This window comes from Leguminivora glycinivorella, chromosome 21 (genome assembly GCF_023078275.1).
Source record: "Leguminivora glycinivorella isolate SPB_JAAS2020 chromosome 21, LegGlyc_1.1, whole genome shotgun sequence".
NCBI lineage: Eukaryota > Metazoa > Arthropoda > Insecta > Lepidoptera > Tortricidae > Leguminivora > Leguminivora glycinivorella.
In genome coordinates, this window is record NC_062991.1 from 1,934,925 (window position 1) to 1,959,622 (window position 24,698).

Genomic DNA, 24,698 nt, shown 5'->3' on the forward strand with positions numbered 1-24,698 from the left:
CTGTTTGGACGGGGTTTCGGGCACTCGCTTGCGGGCCCTTCTCCAAGGCTGCTTAGGCAGCTTACTCCGCTGAAGGCCCTCGGAACACGGGATGGCCTTCCAGCTCGGAACCTCGTTCAGGACTCCCTATCAAGGGAGGGCACAGAGCGGCATCATCGAAAATCAGACCAGCCCCAGCATCTAGATTATAATTACCTCAGCAAACACCAGCTTCACGAAGATTGGTAACGAACAGCTTCCTATTGCGTTGGACACCAGACGCCATTGGTAGTTTGACAAGTCACGGGCTGCTGATGCCATCCACAACCTGAAGAACAATATAAAAATGTCATAATCGCATGATTATGTGAACAGGCATCTTCTGGGCGAGCTCACTCCATCGTAGTCGTAGGCCACGTCTTTGCCTTTGGATAGTCTGTGACCAAAAGTAAGACCATTATAATTTAAAAAATTTACTTTTGCAAGGAAATTGCATGTAATAATTTGTTCTGATGGTTAATTGGTTAGATTATTAGTCTAGATAGTGGCTGTATATGACCATTTCCAAAATAAAGCGTGACGAATTTAAACTTCGAAGTATAAGAGAAATATCTCCAAACGTCACTTATAAAGGACTAGCTTTTTCCCGCGGCTTCGCTCGCGTTAGAAAGAGACAAAAAGTAGCCCATGTCACTCTCCATCCTTTCAACTATCTCCGCTTAAAAAATCACGTCAATTCGTCGCTCTGTTTTGCCGTGAAAGACGGACCAACAAACAGACACACACACTTTCCCATTTATAATATTAGTATGGATTATGGATATTAATACGGTCATCTCAGTAATCAAGCAGCAGTCTGAATTTCACGATATTGTCAAGTAAATAAAAGCCGTCTACGGCATCTTTAAATGTTACCCTTGAAGGAAGTAAAAGTGATTGCGCTAAGGATGCCCTAGTTATGCCAAAAATACGCTCAACAAATGATAAAAAATCAGTGTACTTACTTCAAGACCTGCATGGCCAGATCCTCACCAAGCGCCGTGACTTCCAGAAAGTTCTCCTCTGAGTCGATCATGCGACGGAGGACGTCGTACTCCTTGGATACCTCAGGATTTGCTTCCTCGCAGGCACATGTTACTATAATCTGTAAGGTTTTGCACAATATATAATTATTTATTAATCATGAGTTGTCACAGCCGAGGCGAATGTCAGGATCACGCAAGAAGAAGGATAATTTATTAATTTATTACACAGTTGATAGTCCGTGGCTACTGACAAAAATGTTCAAGCATTATTCAGGTTTTTCTGTAAGTTCTTACTGTATTTAATTTCTTCTTGTACGACCCTTTTCTAATTAAAGGTGACAAAAAAGAAAAGCTCCGCAGAAGAATTCTCACTTGATTTAGGGATTTACATAATTAAGTAACATAATTAAGTAACATGCTACGGTGCCGAGACGTGGGCACTCACGGCTGGATTGGTCCACCAATTCAAAGTCGCTCAACGAGCTATGGAGAGGGCTATGCTCGGGGTATCTCTGAGGGATCACATCAGAAATGATGTGATCCGTCACAGAACCAAAGTTACCGACATAGCTCACCGGATTAGCAAATTGAAGTGGCAGTGGGCTGGTCACGTTAGTCGCAGGACAGACGGTCGGTGGAGCCGAAAGGTTCTTGAGTGGAGACCGCGACTCGGTAAACGTGGTGCAGGACGCCCTGTGACAAGATGGAGTGACGACATCCGCAAGTTGGCTGGTGTTGGCTGGATGAGATTAGCTGAAGATCGGGAGCAGTGGCGTGCATTAGAAGAGGCCTATGTCCAGCAGTGGACGAGGATAGGCTGATAATGATGATGATGATGATGATGATGAAGTAACATGCAGAAGACCCAGAAGCATAATTTTAGGTCTCTTAGTCCCAAAAAACTAAAAATAACGTATAAATTTGATATCTTTACCTTACAATGTGGTGGCAATCTTGTTGGCAACCAAGACACCTTATTGTTCTCCGTGCCAATCCCCGTCAGCTGGTCTACGGAGTCCAGGAATAGAAGTAGTGGCTGCTGAGCCGTTGCCATGGTGAGGAGTTGCTTGAAGTGCGCTGTTAGAGGCACCAGGTCGTCAGGGATGCTTTCGAAGGGGAGCGCGAAGTTGTAAGAAATCTAGAAGTAGATTTAAAAATGTTGGTATTGCTATATCAAGCTGCTCTGATAGCTGTTGAAGGCATGTCTAGCATAATGAGAGCAACTTTACTGAGATAACACAGTATTTTTTTCCTATGGATCTACAAATCTTGTTACTTAGTAGGCTTGTGTCGTTCACGAACTATGAGCTGTTAGGAATAAAATCCCATCAATGACCGAAATGAACTGAATCTTTCCGTGCTCTGAGAATCGGTCTTTGCTCATTTAGTTATAGGATCGGCGAGTGCGAGCGGTTTGGATCGAGAACGAGCGTGTGACTGCGCCGACCGAGAGCGAGAGCTACTTAGCAGAGCTACAGAAATACGTCAAGTTTTCATATTAAACTTCGGTTACTTACAACCTTTCGACCCGGAATGTTACTATCTGTGGACTATTCGTATCATTTTGACTTCTGATCTTTCCGACCGCAGTAGTCGCTGGTCTGGCTGAACTAAATGAGCAAAATACCTAAAAGAGCGAACTAGTTCGTGGGAGCGATTGAACGAGATCGGAGCGCTCCGATCAACGAACGAAACGGCACAAGCCTATTACTTAGATACGAGCTAAGGGCATAGTTAATTCTACAGTTTTAGGACAGAACCCGCGAAACATGTCGCTCACTGGCTAGACGATGACCAAATATAATGAAAAGATTTTTAGGTAATTTCTAGTCTAACCGACCATCATCATTTGCCTGCCCTCATCAAAGTGATTTGGACTATTTGGAGTTTGCGCAGCATGTCTTTCTCTTCCATAATTCTCTATCACCTCATCAATCGCTTTTTTCCGTTTCATATCATCTTTCACATAGTCCATTCAACTTTTCTCGGTCGTTACTTCCTTCGTTCATTGTCCTCTATTTTCTCTCTCAGTTATTCTTTAGCTGGAAGATATCCCTTCTCGCCTTTGTACATAACCGTTATAATTATTCTCTGTACATGTAATTTGTTCTGTACAATAAAATGTTTACTACTATTACTACTACTACTACTACTAATATAGTCGAACCGACCGTAGTCTCAAAAATTCTGTTTTTCGTGATCATCACAATATATATTATGTTTCTTACTTGCTGACAAATGGATATCAGTGTCGGAGTAAGAGCGCTGGAGTCAGGAGTGGTCCCAAGGAACCTGATGATGTTGGTAGGACGGGAGTCAGCGAACCAGGTCTCTAGACACATGGCTGCACTCTTCGAGAGAAGACTGGTTTTACCACAGCCACCTGGAAGAACAGGAGTGTACAAGTTTCTAATGGGTCGGCAACGCGCATGTGACACCCCTTGAGTTGCAGGCGTCCATAGGTTACGGTGACCGCTTTCCATCAGGCGGACCGTATACCTGTTTGCCACCGACGTGGTATTAAAAAAAGAAGATTTTGATAGATCAATAAGTGCGTATTCACATTATCTGATCCGATATCGAATGTAGGACCGATATCCCATACATTACAGGCGCCAGATTTTTTCCATTGAAATCCTTCCGACATCCGATATCGGATCGGAAAATGTGAAAACGGACTGAGGCTGTTATATGGGGAGGGAGGTACGGATGGATCCAATGGTAGTGGAAGGCCTAAAAAAATATGGATGGACTGTATGAAGATTTAGATAAGATTGATATGAGTGAAAGGTATGGAAATGACGGCTGATAGAGAGGACAGGAAGAAAAAGATCTGCGTCGACTACAAATAATGGGAAAAGGGAAAGTGAATGATGATGATGACAAGACGCTGAAGAATATCAGACCCTCAGCAATGTCCATGAAAAACGCGATCTTGAGCTTGTTAAGGATTAAAGTACTATGGGAAACAGGAGAAGAAGCAAAAAATATATACCTAGAAGACCGTTAAACACATAGGAAATGATAAGACCCAAAATAATGCAGAAAGAAAAATGATAAATCTTTAGTTAGAATTAGATGTATGTAAAACCGACAAAATAAGAGTCAAGTAAAATAAAGTACATGAACTTATGCAATAGTAGGCTACTAAATGAATAAGACAACTACCTTCTCCATACAAAACCAGTGGTTTATCTGACCCATTCTTCATATAATTCTCAACGAAGTTCAGATCATCTTCTCTTCCGTGGAACACCTTGACAGAGTTGTTGCACGCGTGGAGGTGCTGAAGAATCTCCGTTACTATCTGCCCTTGGGCGCTGCTGTCTTCTTTGCGCATTGCTCTGGAATTCAAGCGATTATTTAAATTATTATTATATTTATGATTAAGCAGCAAAGCTGAAGGTATTTATCGAAAACATTGCGTCCACGTGCTGTAAAAACCGACATATTAAACATGTAAAATCGGGTAACTTACGTAAATTTTTCGAAGATAGATCGACATGTTTCGCGCCGTAACGAGGAGCATTTTCATTGAGCACGCGCGATGTCGATGGTATCCCGACGCAGACTGCGGGCCGCAGCTCGCTGCGACTGTTGACTCGTCGCGGAGGTCGGTGACGGCAGGGGCGGTGCGAAACTACCCTCACTTTCGGCACAATTGTCATTTGTTGGGTTGCACACTACACTCACTACGTCATTCGCTAAGGGCTTATCCACACAGACTACCGGCGCGCCAAGTCAACGGCCGCAGTGAGCTGCGGCCCGCAATCTGCGTCGGGATACCATCGGCATCACGAGTGCTCAATGAAAATGCTCCTCGTTACGGAGCGAAACATGTCGGGCGATCTTCGACAATTTTACGTGAGTTACCCGATTTTATATGTTTAATCTCACGGTAGTTTTGTTATTAAAACAGTAAAAACTGATTCATTTTGTACATACCTTGACTTGACGTTATCAGGTATCTTTTAGATTGATACCATGACACAAGCAACAAATTGGTAACCATTTAAATTATTTGCTTGTACATAGGTATCCTTGTTCCTTAAAGCCAATTCAAAGCAAGTATCTAATGGGGTGGCAACGCGCATGTGACACTGTTTGAGTTGCAGGCGTCCATAGGTTACGGTGACCGCTTTACATCAGGCGGGCCGTATACTTGTTTGCCACCGACGTAGTATAAAAAAAAAGTATAGGGATTTTATTGAAACTCTTTTGGGTTTCCCAACAAAATGAAAAGAAAACATATATACTTATGTACCTGTCTACTAGCTTGATGATGTTCTTATAGAAGTGCGATATAAAGTGGTTTAGATATTCGCCGTGTGTCTCATTATCTAAGCCTTCTCGCCCAATCCATTCCACCGTGTATCTGAAAAACCACAAATAAATAATGTAAAAATAATTTATTTAAACAGAACTATATCCAACTGTTCTAAAGCTTTAAATTTTCCCCTCCTTCTTCCTCGCGGTATAAAACTTCCTAAGAATTGGCGTAGGCAATGTTTTTACAAAATTTTATTCAACTTGCCTTGTATTATGCTATATGCCATGTATTATGTTAGTGTGCGTCAAAACGTATAGAAGCTAAATTTGACCCACTTCCCGGTTTCCGATTGAATTGAAATTTTGCACACATATGCAAATCACGTGACAATGCAATATTATGGTATCATGGAGCTGATCTGATGATGGAGCAGAAGGAACTTTGTTATGAAACGTTGTATCCGCATCGAGTGAGGGGTTTTTTAGAAACGTCTCGGAGAGCAGTAGATGACTGTTGAAAGAAAGGTACAGTCGGTGATAAAAGCTTGTGCCAAAAATTAAATTTTTGCAAAAAAAACTTTTTATTGTATTGTTTCCTCACGATTATTGTCGTTGCATTTTCCCCTGAATCATCAAAAGAAAACATTTTACTGACTTACTTTTGTATGTTAGTAGTCTCAATCTTATTCGGTAGCCTGACGTCCCTCAGATCAGCCAGCAGCTTCGAAGCTTCATTGTCCAGCGACCGATTAAGAATGTCCACAAAATTGCTGGCTTTCTTCAAGTTCTGCAGATTGATGTTGTTGATATAGCGGACGTAAGCAAGACAGTGGTTCTTCGTGTTTTTGACGTTGAGAACTCCGTTTATGACTTCTCGTTCGGTTACTGGAAAGACCAAATGTGATAGTTAGGTAACAAACAGACGAGCCGCCTGATGGGAAGTGGTCATCTAGCTCGTGAACATAAGTAGCATCATAGAGGCCACTTAAGGGTTGTAGACTCTTCTTCTTCTTCTTTACACCCTGTTACCCTCTGCTGGGGTGTAGGACTCGAATCATATTTATCCATTAGTCTTGGCAGTTTGTGCAAAAAAAACACGATGTATAAAGAATATACTGTTTGCTCTTACCAGACATGAAGTAGTTATGCATGGAGTCTTTATTCATTTTCCCGCTGGTATATAACTGGAGAGAGGCTTTTCGGAACAGTTTCTGCATTTTCCCAAGCGTGTCCCACCATACTGCCTGGTCTTCTGCCTGCAGTTTCGGCACTCTCTGAAAAAGAAGAATGAAGAGGAAGAATGTCGGAGAATGAGAAAAAAGGCAATTCATTATTGAACTAGCTTTTGCCCGCTGCTCGCTGAAACTTCTCCCCTTTTAGGGAAGTGGGGGGTTAGAAAGAGACAAACAGTAGCCTATGTCACTCTCCATCCCTTCAACTACCTCCACTTAAAAAATCACGTCAATTCGTCCCTCCGTTTTGCCGTAAAAGACGAACAAAAAACAGACGACCACACTTTTCCATTTATAATATAAAAATAAAGTATACAGAGATGGATTTTGAAAAGCTGTATGAAGTTGTTACCTTAGCAACCAAATAATCTATCAGTTTTGTTCAATGACATGTTGTTGATTATCAAAAATAGTAAAACGAATATTTTCAGTGATGTATTTTTACTTATATTGTGTTGTGATAATTTGTGTGTGTATGTGCATGTGCCTGATGAAATTTAACTCCTATCCGACGTTACAATAACACAATCGTAAGTTTTATAACTTTGAGACACCTGTTTGTAAAAATTACCATTTCGTTCCCATTCCTCACGTTTCTGTCGTATCGTAGAAATCGACTCTGGGATTTGGTTTCAATTGTGGTGTGCATGACTGGTGCTGCCCTTATTTTTAACCCCCGACGCAAAAACGACGGGGTGTTATAAGTTTGACGTGTCTGTCTGTGTGTGTGTGTGTCTGTCTGTTTGTCTGTCTGTCTGTGTGTGTGTGTCTGACTGTGGCACCGTAGCTCCCGAACGGATGAACCATGACTGACATTTTGAGACAATGCGGCACTATTATGTGACGCACGTTGCCAACAGGTCACTACGATATCATGTCGTTCAACTGATGATATAGACAGATGAATCCAAGCAAAAAATCGTACCTTGGTATCACTAAGAAAAATGTACTATCGCCTAGATGGCGCTACATCTTTAGCTGACTCTCGGCTAGATGGCGCTAAGCTAAGAATATTGACCAAATTGTCACAACAGAGGTTCAAAAGTTGTAAGCCTATGTCGAGAGATGGCAGGCTAAGCGACGTGACTACACAAGTACACATCTTACTTTGACCAAACACATATAAAACTCCGTATAGACAGATAAAGTCTAAGAAAAAAAACGTACTTCACACAGATTTAGATATTCAGTAGATGAAGTAAATAGCACCATTTGTATGGGAACCAAGCGTGCCGACTTTTTAACTGTCACTGAGACGTCACGGTCGGCATTTAGTGATGGGAAAACCTAAACGATTCAAAGACACCAATGCCGCTCCGCCCCGCAACAATGCAGCCGTCTCTCTCGTACACATAGATTTTATATCTGTGGGCTCGCTCGCTCACTCCCCGCTCCCCTGCAAACTATCCCAAAAATCGAGTAGTATGACAAAAAGATTCAAAGAGGGAGGTCACGCTCACGTCACGCTATTAAGCGGTTTCATTCTGTCCACGCTTTTGGATACCTTCGCGTAATATTAATATCAAGTAAGTATTTTAAATATATTTGTTGACATTTTATAGAAACAAGAAAGATTGTTACCATTGAAACGCATAGTAAGAGACATAATCAATTCAGATAACCTAAAAATCGCAAATCGATTAACATGAATGGTATCGATTTTCTGACAGACGAATGATTTTCAACGGAGTGATTGAATAATTTTTGAATTAAATTTCAGAAATACATTTATTTAGTCGAAAAGCGGTTTTATCTTATACTTTTCCTATATGTTTACAGTATAGGTTAGGTACCTATACAGTATCAGTTTTAACTTTGTAAGCAAGCAGAATCATATTTAACTTTTTGTAGGCTATGGAAACAGCAAAGTCTCAAAAGAAAATCAGGGAAGACATTTTTGAAGCCAAAAGAAAAGCTAGCCGAATACGTCATGAAAAACCAGTTTTTCCTTCCCGTGGCTGCAATCCATTTTTCTTTTACGACCGGATCATGTGGGAAACTATAAGAAAGAGTGTTTTTAAACGTTATACTTATGTTGTATATGATTAAAATTATAATATTTTCACCACACCAACTGATAAAAACTCTTGATTATTTGAAAACGGATAGCAAAAATTTCATTTTATCCACAAGAGTGCAAAGTATTTAAAAAAAAATGTAACTTGATGTCATAAGCTAGCTGGTAGAATTTACTAATATGTAAATGATAATTTTGAATCATACATATTGAATAAATTTATGGATTTTATTTAAGTAATTTGATATTTCATAGTGAGTAATTCGATTCAATTCGTGTTGGTGTAGTGAAAAATAATTGTGTTTTACTCGGTGGCAAAGTTTGTTCAACCTTCGTGCCTTGAAACCCTCACAACGCTCAAGATTCCACTTCTCGAAACACCACTTCGCGGTTTAATATTGGAATGTTTCGCTTGCTCGAGTATCAATATTGGCACGTGTGGTTAAACAACAACTTTGCTCCTTGTAAAACAAATACGTAACTATTTTATTAAAATTAGAACACGAGTATATTTTTATTAATAACTACTAAATTGTGTTTTGTAATAGACAATAGTGTTTATCATTCGTCTGTTCGATTATCGATTACAAACGATTATTGATATTTATTGTAGAACGAACAACACTAGTCGCTAAATTTGACGGACGAATGAGAAATGGGCTGTACTACGAAGTCGAAGCGATACGCGAGAGTATCGCTAGTCTCATATTCATCATCTCTTTAACACACATGGTCGATCAAACGCTTAAAGCAAACGCAGCAATACAATGTAAACGCCGGTTTGTAACGTAATTCTATAGTTACTTAGGTACATCCTTGGACGCATAAATAAAAATACGGAAAAAATGATTAAAAATGAATTCACGCACAATATTATTTAAAAATTACTTACGTGTGATGGGAAATATGTTTTTGTTTTTGTGCGCTGGAAATATTTGGGCTGGTGCAGTTAATTATCATGCAATGAGGCATTTTGTATTTTTTTTCTTACGTGCGGCTGCAACAGCTGACGTATGTGGACTGTCATTAGAAATGGCCATCTCAGTGGCTGCCACTGAGTTCGGACACGCGAAGTAGATACATTTGCTTCTTCTAGTGTATATTCATTTCTGTGGTACTTCAGTACCATACAGAAAAATGTACAGTGGCCTAGATGGCATTACACCTTTGTGGCCAAAGGTGGCGCTAATATTAATATTTGACATTTTAAAACATATCAAGCTAAGAATACGGGCCAATTTGTCAAAACTGAGGTTCAAAAGTTTTAAGCGTGTGTCAAGAGATGGCAGTCTATGCACTGTGATTGCACATTTTACTTCGACGCGATCCTCTTTGCTTTGTGCAATTACCTTATTATTAAAATTGATAAGTATAGAGGAGATCGGCTGCAGCACCGAGACGGGGGGTACCGCGTTCGAGTCCTTCTTGTACCAGGTGTCCAGGAGAATGACGTCGACGCCACCAGCCGCTAACTCGTCACGGAGCATTTGCAGCTCTGATGAGAGCACGTAGGTCGGGATTGGTCTGCAAAAGAGATTTATTCATTTATTTGTTAGTCTGTTGTGTCCCACTGCAGGGGAAAGGCCTCTCTTTCTTCCACGCGTCTCGGTCTAAGGCAATGTTTGGCCAATATTTTCGAAAGACATATCGCCGCCATCTCCTTTGCGATCTGCCGTCACGCCGCACATGTTTTGGTGTCCATTTGGTACTTTTCTTGGCCCAGAGGTCGTTTGGCATGCGGCAGATGTGTCCGGCCCAGTCTTAAGAAGAGATTTATTTCTAAAATATGTCATCATAATTCACTCGCCCTTTTTAACCCCCGACGCAAAATCGACGGGGTCTGTCTGTCTGTCCGTCTGTCTGTCTGTCTGTCTGTCTGTTTGTCTGTCTGTGTGTGTGTCTGTCTGTGGCACCGTAGCTCCCGAACGGGTGAACCGATTTCGATTTAGTTTTTTTTTGTTCGAAATCTGAGTTAGTCGGGAGTGTTCTTAGACATGTTTCATGAAAATCGGTCCACTATATCGCGGTCGGGGTTTTTTTCAAAATTTTAATTTTGTCGTTAGGTTATTACTATTTGGTGCAATAGGGGACGCAATAGTTTTTCTTCCACTCCTCTTTATAAGTCGCGATTTCCATACCATACCTCTCACTCACATATCATTTTTCATACAGTCCATCCATCTCTTCTTAGGCCTTCCACTACCCTATCCATCCACCTTCATATTTGCCACTCCTTTCGTAACATTGCCTTCACCCCTCCCCATACCATGCTAATCTACATCCTCTCATTTATTGCTTACTTGTACTGATTGACAAACACGTTATCTATTCGCGGATTAGCAAAGGAATGCTCTAGATTTTGATTATCATCCAACAGTGACAATACACACCTGTATCCATATTTCTGTCCCAAAAACACGACGAAGTTAGGTCCCATAGAGAGCCGTTGACAGTTCTTTATCTCCCTCATACAGAGCTCGGTAGTCATGTGATCGTCTGTGGCTTCGTCTCGCACACCCCATCTCATATCAACCACCTGTAAAGAAAGAAGAGGGAAGATGACGATGGTATATAACGATACAAGTGCGGAAAATGGAAGTTCGAAACGATTGGCGTTAAATTAAAACACGACCGTCCCTTCGGTCGTGTTTTAATTGGTTCACTGTTATCTTGCAGAAACTTTTTTCGCATATATTTGATTTGCATAATAGTTCTTGGCGGAAGTCACGTTTGACAGAAATACCTTACGCAGAATATGCTTTGTCATAAATAATTTAGCAGATTTTTATAATACCGAATCGTCGGTTGGCATAATGTTGATGAGCATAATAGTCTTCTAGTCGAATAGTACTTTCGCAGATAATGATTGTGCATAATATTTAGGCGGCATAAAATTGCAATTCGCTTTTTGATAGCGAGTCAGATGTGTTGGGGTTGCAAGATATCTAACACTCCTCCTCGCTTCGCTCGTCGTCGTACCTAACTGGGACTCTGAGATATATTTGTCCAAACTGATGTTAAATAAAAAATATTCTATTCTATTCTATTCTAATTCCTTTTCGATAGCGTGTCATAATTCTGCTCTTCTATTAGTATGATATATGATTATTATGGTACGATCAACCAATTTGAATCCAAGGCCACTCTAGAATCCAAGGCCACTCTGTCTTATTTAAACCATGTTCTATTTGCCATAAGAAGTCACATTGACGTTCTGTGCAAAGGTTCTACAGTGGCCTAGGATTCAAATTGGTTGACTGTACATAAAATGATGCTAAACCAAAGTCGACCAATGTAATGTTCTGTGAAACAATATTCTGCCAGATGTGTCGTAATAATGCAAACTAAGTTTTCTGCAAAACTACCATTCGACCGAATGTTTTTCTGCGAAACATGTTAAGTATGCGAAGTGTGTTTCTGGCCAAAATTATTCTGCCAGATGAGAGTAACCCGTTTTAATTTACTCCGCCACGACGAGGGCGTTTACGACGTTTTTCAGTAGGTACCAGAAGGTCCTCTGAAGTTTCGACCTGACAAAAAATGACAAGGGTGCGAAGTGTTAGGTTACGGAAACTGCTTACCCTCAAGCAACTCTTACGGTTGTTTGCCAGCGACGCTGTGTAAAAATAAAATCTTCTGCCGAGCTGTGCGTGACATCTATCGGGTTAAATTTGAACCATTACACGGTTTCGCTTCACTTTTCTGGCAGCGGGCTAGCCCACAACCAAGTTACTATTATGTCTACTCTGTTCGTGAAAATGCTAAGAGATGGCGCTGAATCGAGTAAAATAATTTCTTACAAGTAAAATTGTTTATATAAATGTCTAAATACAGTATTTATATTTAGATACGCGATCGAAAAATTCTGATAACGACTCTAATGTTGGACAGCAATAATTATATTATTAGATATTTTATTGATTGATAATTTTCACTTTTACGCACACTCACAGAAATTGATATTAGACCTTTTTTCCAACCACCAATAATGGTCACAAACTATCACAAACGCATATATGTATTTCTCGATAGTTTGTTATATACATAAATATTATGTTCATCCAGTATACAGTCAGCAGCAGAAGTTGCGTAGCGGGCAAGGTCTTCAAAATGAACTTGACACGATCTTATTTTTAAAACAATAAGAGCGTGTTAGGATCATTGTGAACACCTTGCCCGCTACGGAACTTCTGCTGCTGACTGTACCTCACTGTACCAGCTTAGGCATTTAAACAGGTTGACAAAGAAGAACTCTCGAATATCAAAAGTGAGACCAAGACTGGAACAATTTCAAATAGACTAAGAGCGCAGAGCTGCGAGACTTTCCTGATTTTCTCAAAGATGAAACATAGGATAATGTAGAGTTCATACCGACGTTTAATGTCTGCATATCAGCTAGTTCATTTCATCCTTGAGATTCATCCATATCTGGCCGATCTGGGCTGCAAGCGAGCAAGAACTCTAAAACAGCATTGAGAGTACCTACTAAATTCAGAAACTATATAATTTGTTTGCCTTATTTTAAAGACATGTATAACTCCGTATAGTCAAAAAACCGGCCAAGAGCGTGTCGGGCCACGCTCAGTGTAGGGTTCCGTAGTTTTCCGTATTTTTCTCAAAAACTACTGAACCTATCAAGTTCTAAAAAAAATTCCTAGAAAGTCTTTAGAAAGTTCTACTTTTGTGATTTTTTTCATATTTTTTAAACTTATGGTTCAAAAGTCAGAGGGGGGGGGACGCACTTTTTTTTCCTTTAGGAGCGAATTTTTCCGAAAATATTAATATTATCAAAAAACGATCTTATTAGTAAACCCGTATTCATTTTTAAATACCTATCCAACAATATATCACACGTTGGGGTTGGAATGAAAAAAAATGTCAGCCCCCACTTTATATGTAGGGGGGGGGGTACCCTAATAAAACATTTTTTTTCCATTTTTTATTTTTGCACTTTGTTGGCGTGATTGACATACATATTGGTACAAAATTTCAGCTTTCTAGTGCTAACGGTTACTGAGATTATCCGCGGACGGACGGACGGACGGACAGACAGACATGGCGAAACTATAAGGGTTCCTAGTTGACTACGGAACCCTAAAAAGGCATTACACCTTTGGGGTAGACTCAGCTAATATTGATATTTGACATTTTAAAACATATCCCACCTGCCTGCCTGCCTGGGTGCCTGTGTGGTGACGGGTTAAGAATTTCACCACACCCTTTCTTCCCGTGGGAGTCGTAGAAGGCGACTATGGGATATGGGCAGGGGCGGCTCACTCCGCGATCCTTTCGCCGCGCTACAAGTACATGCCGGCGGCCGCGAGTTCGCGGCCCATTCAGTGGCGACGACCTTCGCGCGGCGCAATAGAATTCAATGTCGTCTGCACGCGTGCGGTCCGTTTGTTAATGTAGGTAAGAATTTAGAATGGCGGCGTCTTGTGAACATCAAAGGAGTGAGCCTTCTGTACTTGTACTATTATATATTCTGTGATATGGGTTAAATTGTGGTGTAGGCGAGAGGCTGGCAACCTGTCACTGCAATGCCACAGTTTCGTTTTATTTTAACCCCTTATTTGCCAAAAGTGGACCTGAAGCTTTACTAGTTTTATGTGCTCTGCCTACCCCTTTATGGGATACAGGCGTGATTGTATGTATGTAAAACATATCAAGCTAAGAATGTGGGCCAAATTGCCAAAACAAAACTGAGGTTCAAATGTATTAAGCCTGTGTCAAGAGATGGCAGCATATGCACTGTGATTACATATTTTACTTCGACAGTACGAGCCCCAATGCAAATGATATCGTCTAGTATGAAAAAAATATTATGTCCTAACTTCGACCTCAAAATTCAGGATGAATTAGATGATTAGTAGAACATGTAACATAAAAACAAGAGAGCTTATAATGCATATTTTATTTATTCAAAACATAAATTAACAATTTTCCTCACTAGTAAACAAAAAAACATAATTTCACCAAATGTAACACTCGCAAAAATGTTCGTCTTCAGCGTAGCCGATGCAGAAAAGAACAACTACCACTTGGTGGCGTCACCTTTTGCATCTAAAACGGCCTTAATTCTGAACGGCATTGTATCTACCAACTGTCTATACTCCTCAGGGGTTATTCCATTCCAGACACCCACAAGTTTCTCCTTAAAATCAGCTTTGGATTTAGAAGGATCTTTTCGCAACTTTTTCTTCATTTACCACTACAAAGTTTTTATGGGAGACAAATCTGGACTGATGGATGGCCATGATATGGTAGGAATTTGTTTTTGTTTCAGCCACTCCATCGTTGTCTTGCCAGTATGACATAAGGCACCATCTCGTTGAAAAGTAAATCCATTTATATACTTGAACTTTCTTATAGACGGTAGTGAACTCTATTCCAAGATGCTTTTGTATTTCTCTGCATTGACGGTTCCATCTATAAATTGCAGACATCCCACACCCTGTGCCGACATACAGCCCCAAATCATTTAAAGATGCTGGAAACTACACCTTGCGTTCAAGACAGTCTTTGTGAAATGCATCTCCTTTATCTTGAATGACTTTACTTCGTTCATCGCCAACTATGACCTCAAATTTGGATTTGTCGCTCCATATTATTTTTCGCCACTGATCGGCAGTCCAGTTTCTGTACTTTTGTGCAAATTTCAACCTGTTAGTTTTCTGCTTTTGAGTAAGTAATGGTTTCTGTTTAGCGGTGTGAAAACCGAAGCCCATTATTTTCATTAATGTCTTTCAGGTATCGACTGAAATGTTTATTTTGATCGCGTCATGCCATAGTTAGGTAAGTTCTCCTGCTCTTGCATGACGATTTTTCCTGATGATGCTCCTCAAAATCCTGTTTTCTCTTTGGCAGTTATTCTTCGACGGCCAGATTTATTTAAACAGGAGACGGTTCCGTGTTTTAGTTGATGCTGGATGATTGTATGCGCCGTAGATCTTGGCAAAAAAAGGTCTTTGGATATTTTGGAACGTAGATTTGCCGCTATTGTTACTGGAAATTATAATTTTCCTCACTGATTCAGGCACCGACTTACCTCTTGCTATTTTGGTATAAAAATGTTGTAGAATAATTATATTTTTTACAGAATTTACCTTTTTATGTAGCCGTATATCATATCAGACGACTTATAATATTATTAATTCAATTTAAAATATTATTGTATAATATTAATCTTACTAAACTATTTTTATTTAAGATAGACGACCTATTATGCCTCAAATATGAACTAGGCGTATTTTTTTGCTTTAGATATGTTATTTTTATGATATGATTATATTAAAACATATAACATTAGGGCATTTTGTACGGCGCAAGATTAAACTAGTTTTAATGGCTTAGTGTGTCGTGTATTCCATTTATCATCAAAGTCAATCTGGGTTTAAATACCAGTTTCGGAAATAAATATCGCACGTTGAAGTGTGACTAGACGATATCATTTGCATTGGGGCTCGTAACTCTCTATAATACTTGATCCTCTTTACCTTATTTTCACCTCAGAAATGCGTGGTTCTTACTTGTGCCTCATACACCGTGTACATTCTTTAACTAGCAAGTGCGGTGTTTGTAATCCACAAATAGTGCACTTGTAAACACGGAACGGAAACGGACGCACGTGTCGAGTATTTTTAGAAGCTTTGTTTTTAATAGTCTACTTTGATATATGCCAGTTACAGACCACCAATGACTATAGAGAAATTCACATTTCTTTAACCAAAGATTATTCATATTCATTTATTCATAAAATTAAAAATTTTACATTTCAAAGTTAAAGTGAAATTATCATAATTAGGGTACATATAAGAAAAGAGGATCGAGTATTATAAAGAGTTACTGTCAAAGTAAAATGTGTAATCACAGTGCATAGACTGCCATCTCTCGACACAGGCTTAAAACTTTTGAACCTCAGTTTTGACAATTTGGGCCATATTCTTAGCTTGATATTGTGTTAAAATGTCAAATATTAATATTAGCGCCATCTAGCCGAGCGTCCCCCAAAGGTGTTTCGGCCATCTAGGTCACCGTACCTTTTTTCGACATCCACCCGCGTTCTTCAGTTTTCCGTGATCATGATGCATGCAACTGCGTCGAAATATCGGTAGGTCAAAAATCAAAAAGTAATCACGGTCCTGGTCAATATAAATCTAATGATTAGCACGTCATCTATTGGCTGAGCTTTTGCTTGAGAACGCCACATTTTGTCTCACTTACCTTCAAACTCTGGTAATCCGTTCTGCTATAAGGTTGATTTTTTTCAGATTATATATATTTTTATACATAATCAACCTTAAAGCAGAATTGATCCCGATTTTGAAGTTAGGCGACACATTTATACTCCTACGAGTCGTACCTACGTCAAAAGCTAATTTAAAAATAAACATAATTAATTTAAATAAGTTTATACTATTTCTATTTTGTACCTACAAAAACCGTAGTACCCTAAAATAATTTCCTTTATCCGGTCCAAAATATAACTTCTAAAGAATTACAAAAAATAATCTTTCCTATCAAAAATATTGCACAACCGACCGAAAAGTTTCTCAGATCTTAAACAGTTTAAACTCATCAAACAGCTTAAAAATAAATCCTTTTTAACAAGAAACAACCCGAAATTGTCATTTCCCAAAACCCGGGGTCATACCGCGAGTTTTCGACGTTTTCACGGAAAATTACATTATTTGTATGGAGAAAGCGAACAGCGCTGCCAAACGGTTAGTATATACTTATTTGAACCAACATAATACACACATAAACTCACGCTTGCATTTCCAAAAAGGATAGGTAGAGGGCATTAACAAGGAACAGTTACCTTTTATGTACTGTTGAAAGAAAGGTACAATCGGCGATAGAAGCTTGTGCCAAAAATGAAATATTTACAAAAAAACTTATTTCCTTTTTGAAGTATCGTTGGCGGGCTTTACCGCTCGTATTTTTTTAAATATAAAAACTCAAGTATAGAAACTCGTTGTAGAGGTATCGGGAAGTTTTTATTAATATTCTGTTCTGAGGCATTTCTAGGAAAATCTGCGAGCACGTCGATCGGATATAAAACATTCAGTTGATCCGATTCTGATCCTCATTTAACTTAAGGGGCAGCTGTTTGACTTTTATTGTATTGTACCGAAGAGGATTGAGAGTTACTGTAGAGTAAAATGTGTAATCATTAGTGCATAGACTGCCATCTCTCGACACAAGCTTAAAACTTTTGAACCTCAGTCTTGACAATTTGGCCCATATTGTTAGCTTGATATAGATTAAAATGTCAAATATTAATATTATCGCCATCTAGTCGAGCGTTCCCCAAAGGTGCAACGCCATCTATATACCTTTTTCTCTAGGGCTTTGAGGTACGTTTTTTTCTTAGACTTTATCCGTTTATACGGAGTTAGATTTGACTTTCATCATCATCATATCAGCCCTTTATCGCCCACTGCTGAGCATAGGCCTGTCTTCTAGTACGCCACTTGTCCCGGTCCTGAGCTAGTGTCATCCAGTGGTGACCCGCAATTTTCCGGATGTCGTCCACCCAACGAGCTACCGGATGCCAAGCGCTTCTTACATCTGTGAGCGGTTAACATTTTAGTCCATCTGCCATCACTCTGCCTAGCAACATGTCCCGCCCAACTCCATTTTAGTTTGGTAATGACGAAACCCACGTCTAGCACCTTGGTGCGACGACGGATCTCGGCATTCCTCACCCGATCTTGAATCTTGATACCGAGCATGGCGCGCTCCATTTGTCTTTGATTGTACTTATGTGTTTTGTTTTTGTTCTGTCACTGAATTTTTGTCACTTGGAAGATCAGCGCTGGAAGTCATGGGGCCATTTCGTGGCACCTCATTCGTTTCTGTTTTGCCTATAGTTTTACCTATATTTAATGGAACATTTAGAAACTGTACGTGCAAAATAAGAAGCTTTAAATCACCTAACTATAGTCCAAAAGCTGCTATAATTTTAAAACTAACTTAAACATCTTGGTCGCCGTACCATTTTATGTATGGTTTTGAGGTACGTTTTTTTCTTAGACTTTATCTGTTTAAACTCTGTGTATACAAAATTACATAATTATGTCTATGATATATACTAATATTATAAATGGGAAAGTGTGTGTGTCTGTTTGTTTGTCCGTCTTTCACGGAAAAACGGAGTGACGAATTGACGTGATTTTTTAAGCGGAGATAGTTGAAGGGATGGAGAGTGACATAGGCTACTTTTTGTCGCTTTCTAACGCGAGTGAAGCCGCGGGCAAAAGCTAGTATAGTATAAAGTTTAAATCAAATTTTATTTTTCGGTATTTTTACGTACTAGTGCGAGAAGTGCCAGGTCGAAACTTCAAAGGCCCATCTGGCCCCGTAGCCGAATGGCATTTCTCCGACGCCAAACGAAAGCGATACGCCGCTGGCTCTGTCGCGCCAATACGCAAGCGCGATAGAGATAGATATCTACTAGCGCTTCGTTTCGTGAGCGTTTCGTGAGCGATTGTGCCATTCGGCTAGCCACCCTGTACTGATAAACGTCGAACGATACACGTGCAAAAAGGAAATTCGTAACTCGTGTCGATTTAAAACACTCCCTTCGGTGTGTTTTAATTTATCGCCACTCGTTTCGAACTTCCTTTTTTTCACACTTGTATCGTAATGTACTATTTTGTCAACAGGTTGACTTCCCCTTAATTGTTTTATGATCCGTACCTAATTCTTTTTCAATGTTCCAAGAAGCAATCGCCCGATTTACATTCAAATCGGAGTCATACACGTTTCAGGAAAATGATTAAATTTTAGGGTAAAGTTGGGTAAGATGGAAAACAGGGTAAGGTGAAGTCCTCTGTATCATTGGAACAACTGTCATTTGAATTCGAAAGGCAAAGTTCATTTGTGCTTCAAATAGCGTTGTAACAAAGGGAAGTTTTAAAAATTTCGATTTATTCGCACATTTATTGAGAAGAAAAGACATTTATTGCAACCAAGGACCAAAAAGTGTACTCCTGAAATGTATGGGCCTTTTAGGCTTAAAACTAGATGGCGCTGTTTTGCAGCCAGGAAGTGTCCTAAATCATATTTTCCCCAAACATTTTTGCGTGTTTTTATTTTTTATAAGAACAAATGACATGCTTCTCTATTTTAATATCATGATAGTACGTCAATACACATTTAATAAAAATAAGTTTATAGGCATCATCAGTGTAGTTATAATAGTATGTAATAGATGGCGCTAAAAATGGAGGTACGATTCTTAGTATGAAGATCGTAAATTCTATATAAATAATCCTTGATTGCAACCAAAGAGGATTGAGTATTATAGAGAGTTACTGTCAAATTAAAATGTGTAATCACAGTGCATAGACCGCCATCTCTCGACACAGGCTTAAAACTTTTGAACATCAGTTTTGACAATTTAGCCTATATTCTTAGCTTGATATGTGATAAAATGTCAAATATTTTTATTAGCGCCATCTAGCCGAGCGTTCCCCAAAGGTGTAACGCCATCTTGGCCACCGTACCTTTTTCATTATGATTTTGAGGTACGTTTTTTTCTTAGACTTTATCTGTCTACGGAGTTACATATTATGTCTTTGATTGCAACCAACAAAATATAAAACTTACAGTACGAATTAAGCAGTACCAAATGGCTTAACATAAAGATCGAGTTGATACTACATAGGTTGCAAGAAGACACCACTCAGAATAGAATAGAATAGAATATAATATTTTTATTTAACATCAGTTTGGACAAACAACAGAGATAAATACAACACAATCTATATGTTAAATTGGGAGCCCATTCAGCATATTGCCACGGCATGCCGAAGCGCTGATTTTCAGTGGGTCCCGGACTTAATAAACTAAGCAAAAAACTAAACTTATAAGTGATAGTACAAATATCAAACAGATGCGGAATACCGCCACTGTACAAGTAAATTGACAGCAGTCATAATATGCTTTTCCATAAGTCGCCTTCTACAATTTTAACAACCAGTTACCTATTTTTATATTTGAATCTAAAACCTTAACCAATCAGCTCTCTTTTACACCTTATCTACTCGTAATAAGATTAAGTTTAACTAAAGTTTTCAAAAATCAATATCGGTTAAATTTTCTTTAGAGACACCTGCGAGGCCTTATTACCTGATTCATTATGGATAAGGTAGCTGCGCTTTAAAGTTGGTCGGACAAATAACTTTACTTTTGGTTGAATTTTAAACAATTTTCATCATCTTACTCGGATTTCTGTGACACGGTTTAAAGCCAGAGCATCTACTAGGTAGGTAACTTATTTCATAAATTGGCGTAGGCATTAATTTTTTAGGGGTTTGTACCACTGGAATAACGGAACTCTTACTGAGCGTTTTGAGGGTTTCAAGGCACGAAGGTTGAGTGAAACACAAAAATTTTCACCAACGCGAATTAAATATTACCTTAATAAAAATATTTAAGTAACTAAAATCAAATTTATTCAATATTTTATGATTCAAAATCATCATTTATAGGTAAAATTTCACATCCAGCTTAAGAAATCATTTTTTTTTTAATAAATATTGGGGACACCTTACATAGATCAACTTAGCCCCAAACTAAGCAAAAAGCTTGTACTATGAGTGCTAAGCGACGATATACATACTTAAATAGATAAATACATACTTATATACATAGAAAACATCCATGACTCAGGAAAAAATATCTGTGCTCATCACACAAATAAATGCCCTTACCGGGATTCGAACCCAGGACCGCGGCTTAGCAGGCAGGGTCACTACCGACTGAGCCAGACCGGTCGTCACTGAGCCAGACCGGTCGTCGCTTTTTTACATTAGTTTGCACTCTAGTGGATTAAATGCAATTTTGCTGTCCGTTACCGAATACTCAAAAGAGCCTTTACCAGTTGGTGTGGTGGAAAGTATTAAAAACTCACAGTAAAGTCACGTTACGTGCTGTAGCTGTAAGTTCCCTAGACAGCAATTCCCGTCAACTTTGTACAATGCCACGTCATCAAATTTTAATTGATCCTATTTTGTTACCAACATTTAGTAATATAATTCGACTTTCGTAAGATATATACCTACAGGATAATTGTTATAATTAAGAAAATATAGATACTAGAGAACCTTAATGACGAAATAAAACTTAATAAAATCTCAATTCATTAACAAAATCTTGGTAACAAAATAGGAATTAATAAAAACAAATTTAACTTTTCCCTTAATTTTTGTACAAACTTTTCGAGAACTGCTGTAATAATGAATAAAAAAAAACTGCGTGGAGTCCCTCCGCGCGGTAGAAGTGAAACTTCATAGCATAACCTCAAAAACTTACTACTACTACTACTACTACTGTTACTATATTTGACGAAGCCTGTGCTGTGGATTTTTTTTGTACTTATTATTTACTTTATTTGCTTATTTATTCAATAAAACTTTAACAAATACAAGCAAATGAAAAAAAACCCTTCCTTGCCTGTGTGGTGACGGGCTAAGAATTTCACCACCTCCTTTCTTCCCGTGGGTGTCGTAGAAGGCGACTGTGGGATTGGGTTAAATTGTGGCGTAGGCGAGAGGCTGGCAACCTGTCACTCCAACCAACCATTCCACCATTCAAAAACATTCTGGGCGTTCTGTTCTGTCACTGACTGAGTGAATAAGTGAACGAATGGAATGAGTGAGTCGCGTGCAGCGCAACGTGACTGACAGAATGTTACGCGCTGAGTAAGCGGCATTTTACGCAACGTAACACTGATTTTGACAAGTAATTTAATATAATATTGAAGACTTATTCCTGGACTTGAAAAACTATAAATCAGACTATTGGAGATAAAAATACCGAACACATTTTAACTGGACTTGACTTATGTTCTACAAAAAGGAAGACGTTGTAACCAAAAACGACTTGTGACCAAATTACTGAAGACGAGGCAGTATGGCCTATGGTCTTAGCCTGTCCGGATGGACGAATAATAAAAAAAAAGCAACGTAACACTGACTGAGTGTTACGCGCTGAGTGAGCGGCATTTCACGCAACGTAACACTGACTGAGTGTTACGCGCTGTCAGTTGGAAGTGGCATTTAGAAGTTTCACTTCAAAAATGGCCTCACCTGAAACTCAAGTCCATGCTTCTCTCGACAGTAGTCCTTGATGCGAGGGTAGCATTTGGCCATGAGTGTGTTCCTTTCCATGGTAGTGTCTGAAAAGAGAAATAATATGTAGCATGTACCATATTTAACCCCCGACGCAAAAACGACGGGGTGTTAAGTGTTGCCTGTGTGGTGACGGGTTAAGAATTTCACCACCCCCTTTCTTCCCGTGGGTGTCGTAGAAAGCGACTATGGGATATGGGTTAAATTGTGGTGTAGGCGAGAGGCTGGCAACCTGTCACTGCAATGCCACAGTTTCGTTTTCTTTTAAGGTCCCCCCACATCTAGCGTCTCGCGAGCGTCGCGTCGGGCCAACTGTATGGGCAAAGCCTGACGCCGCGTCGACGTCGCGTCGACGCGGCGTCTTTTTCCATAGTTGGCCCGACGCGACTCTGCGAGACTACCCTTAACCCCTTATTTGCCAAGAGTGGCCCTGAAGCTTTAGTAGTTTCATGTGCTCTGCCTACCCCTTTATGGGATACAGGCGTGATTGTATGTATGTATGTATGTATGTATGTATGTATGTTATAAGTTTCTGTCTGTTTGTCTGACTGTCTGTCTGTGTGTGTATCTGTCGTATGAATCGATTTAGATTTCGTTATATTTTGTTTAAAAGCTGATCTGAATTAGTCGGGAGTATTCTTAATTGCTTGATGAACATCGGTAGACTATTTTGGGGGTATTTTTTAAATTTAAATTTTGCTTTATGTACCTTTTGGCGCTGAAACCACAGGTTGTAAATTTGCGTCCATGGTGTTCCCCAGCGCGTACAGGTTTTTTTTACGTAAATCGAAGTGTATGGTTGATGAAACTGCTGACTGAAGTGCTGGCGACTTTCTCGCACAACATATCAGCATTGTGATACAGAGAGGAAATGGCGCCAACATCTTTGTCACAATGCATCAAGGGCCTATTTCATTTTAGATATAAGCTAGCTTTTAAGTTTTAACTTACACCCTATGTTCACACATTGTACTATTTCTTTCAACCCCTTATTTGCTAGGGTCGATACGATTTTATATAGGATTTGACAGTTGACAGCCCACTTCCTTGCCGGCGGCTATATTTCCGAGCTCATATAACCCGGCAACCTTCAAATCAAGAGTGAACAGGTATCTTCTGGGCGAGCTCACTCCATCGTAGGCCACGTCTTTGCCTTTGGCTAGTCTGTGGCCAAGAGTAAGCCCATTTATAATTTAAAAAAAAACTAACCCTGAGTTAAGCGGGTGGTGCAAGTTGCCCTAAGAGTCGCTAAGAAACTTGAGCAGTGTTATGTGGTCCGCACAGAACTTAATTTAGATAGAAGAAACAAATTCATATATTTGTATAGGGGCCGAGCGTGTTAAATTTTGTACTGAAGTTGATTCTTGCCTGTAATTTTAAATATGTCTCAGGCTCTTGATTGTTCATAATTTTTGTGTTGTTGCAATTGAATATCACGTAACGAGGCATTTTTTATGTTTTGGTTGACTCCAACTTACAAAAATTGACGCCCGAAATCTGCAAGCTGCGAGTAAAGACGGACAACTCAGTGGATTTCACTGAGTTCAGTTGACACGCTAAGTAGATACGTTTGCTTGATCTATGGTATATATGACATCTGTGGTGGTCCGCCTACCCTATTTGGGGATAAATGCAGCAAATGTAAGTCTACTTCTGCGCAACTGTGCAATGCTATATTTTATACTCGTATACAACATTGAAACAAAGTTCCACGGACAGACGGTATGATCGATCGAACTTCCGACTTAGTCTGTTCGCTAAACATCGAATCGTTCTCCGTCTTAACCCGTCTTACGATTGAAGGTATTTAGTTTACAAGGCCATTTAAGTATTATTCATGTTAAGACAATCAACAAAAACACATACAAAATATCATTAAAAACATCCTAAATACAAATAGAACTTAACCTAAAATTAACTATAAAACTAAATATAAAAAACTTCCCCTAATTCACCTACAACAAGACACAGAGAGAAGAGAGTGTTTACAAGGGGGCAAAGTTGTTGTTTAACCTCTTGGATATTGAACCACGAG

General features: G+C 39.3%; 1 protein-coding gene across 1 annotated transcript in view; it reads right to left on the reverse strand.

Annotated features, from left to right (window-relative positions):
• LOC125237303 (NACHT and WD repeat domain-containing protein 2) overlaps positions 1-24,698 on the reverse strand; it is an 84,422-nt gene that overhangs the window by 48,548 nt on the left and 11,176 nt on the right. The window contains exons 2-12 of the mRNA XM_048144293.1: positions 22,622-22,710; positions 10,913-11,058; positions 9,872-10,046; positions 6,403-6,547; positions 5,933-6,158; positions 5,269-5,379; positions 4,173-4,348; positions 3,233-3,387; positions 1,939-2,142; positions 984-1,123; positions 196-307 (exon numbers count right to left, since the gene is read on the reverse strand). Of these exons, the coding sequence (XP_048000250.1) occupies positions 196-307; positions 984-1,123; positions 1,939-2,142; positions 3,233-3,387; positions 4,173-4,348; positions 5,269-5,379; positions 5,933-6,158; positions 6,403-6,547; positions 9,872-10,046; positions 10,913-11,058; positions 22,622-22,710 (1,679 nt within the window). The remainder of the gene's footprint in view (positions 1-195; positions 308-983; positions 1,124-1,938; positions 2,143-3,232; positions 3,388-4,172; positions 4,349-5,268; positions 5,380-5,932; positions 6,159-6,402; positions 6,548-9,871; positions 10,047-10,912; positions 11,059-22,621; positions 22,711-24,698) is intronic.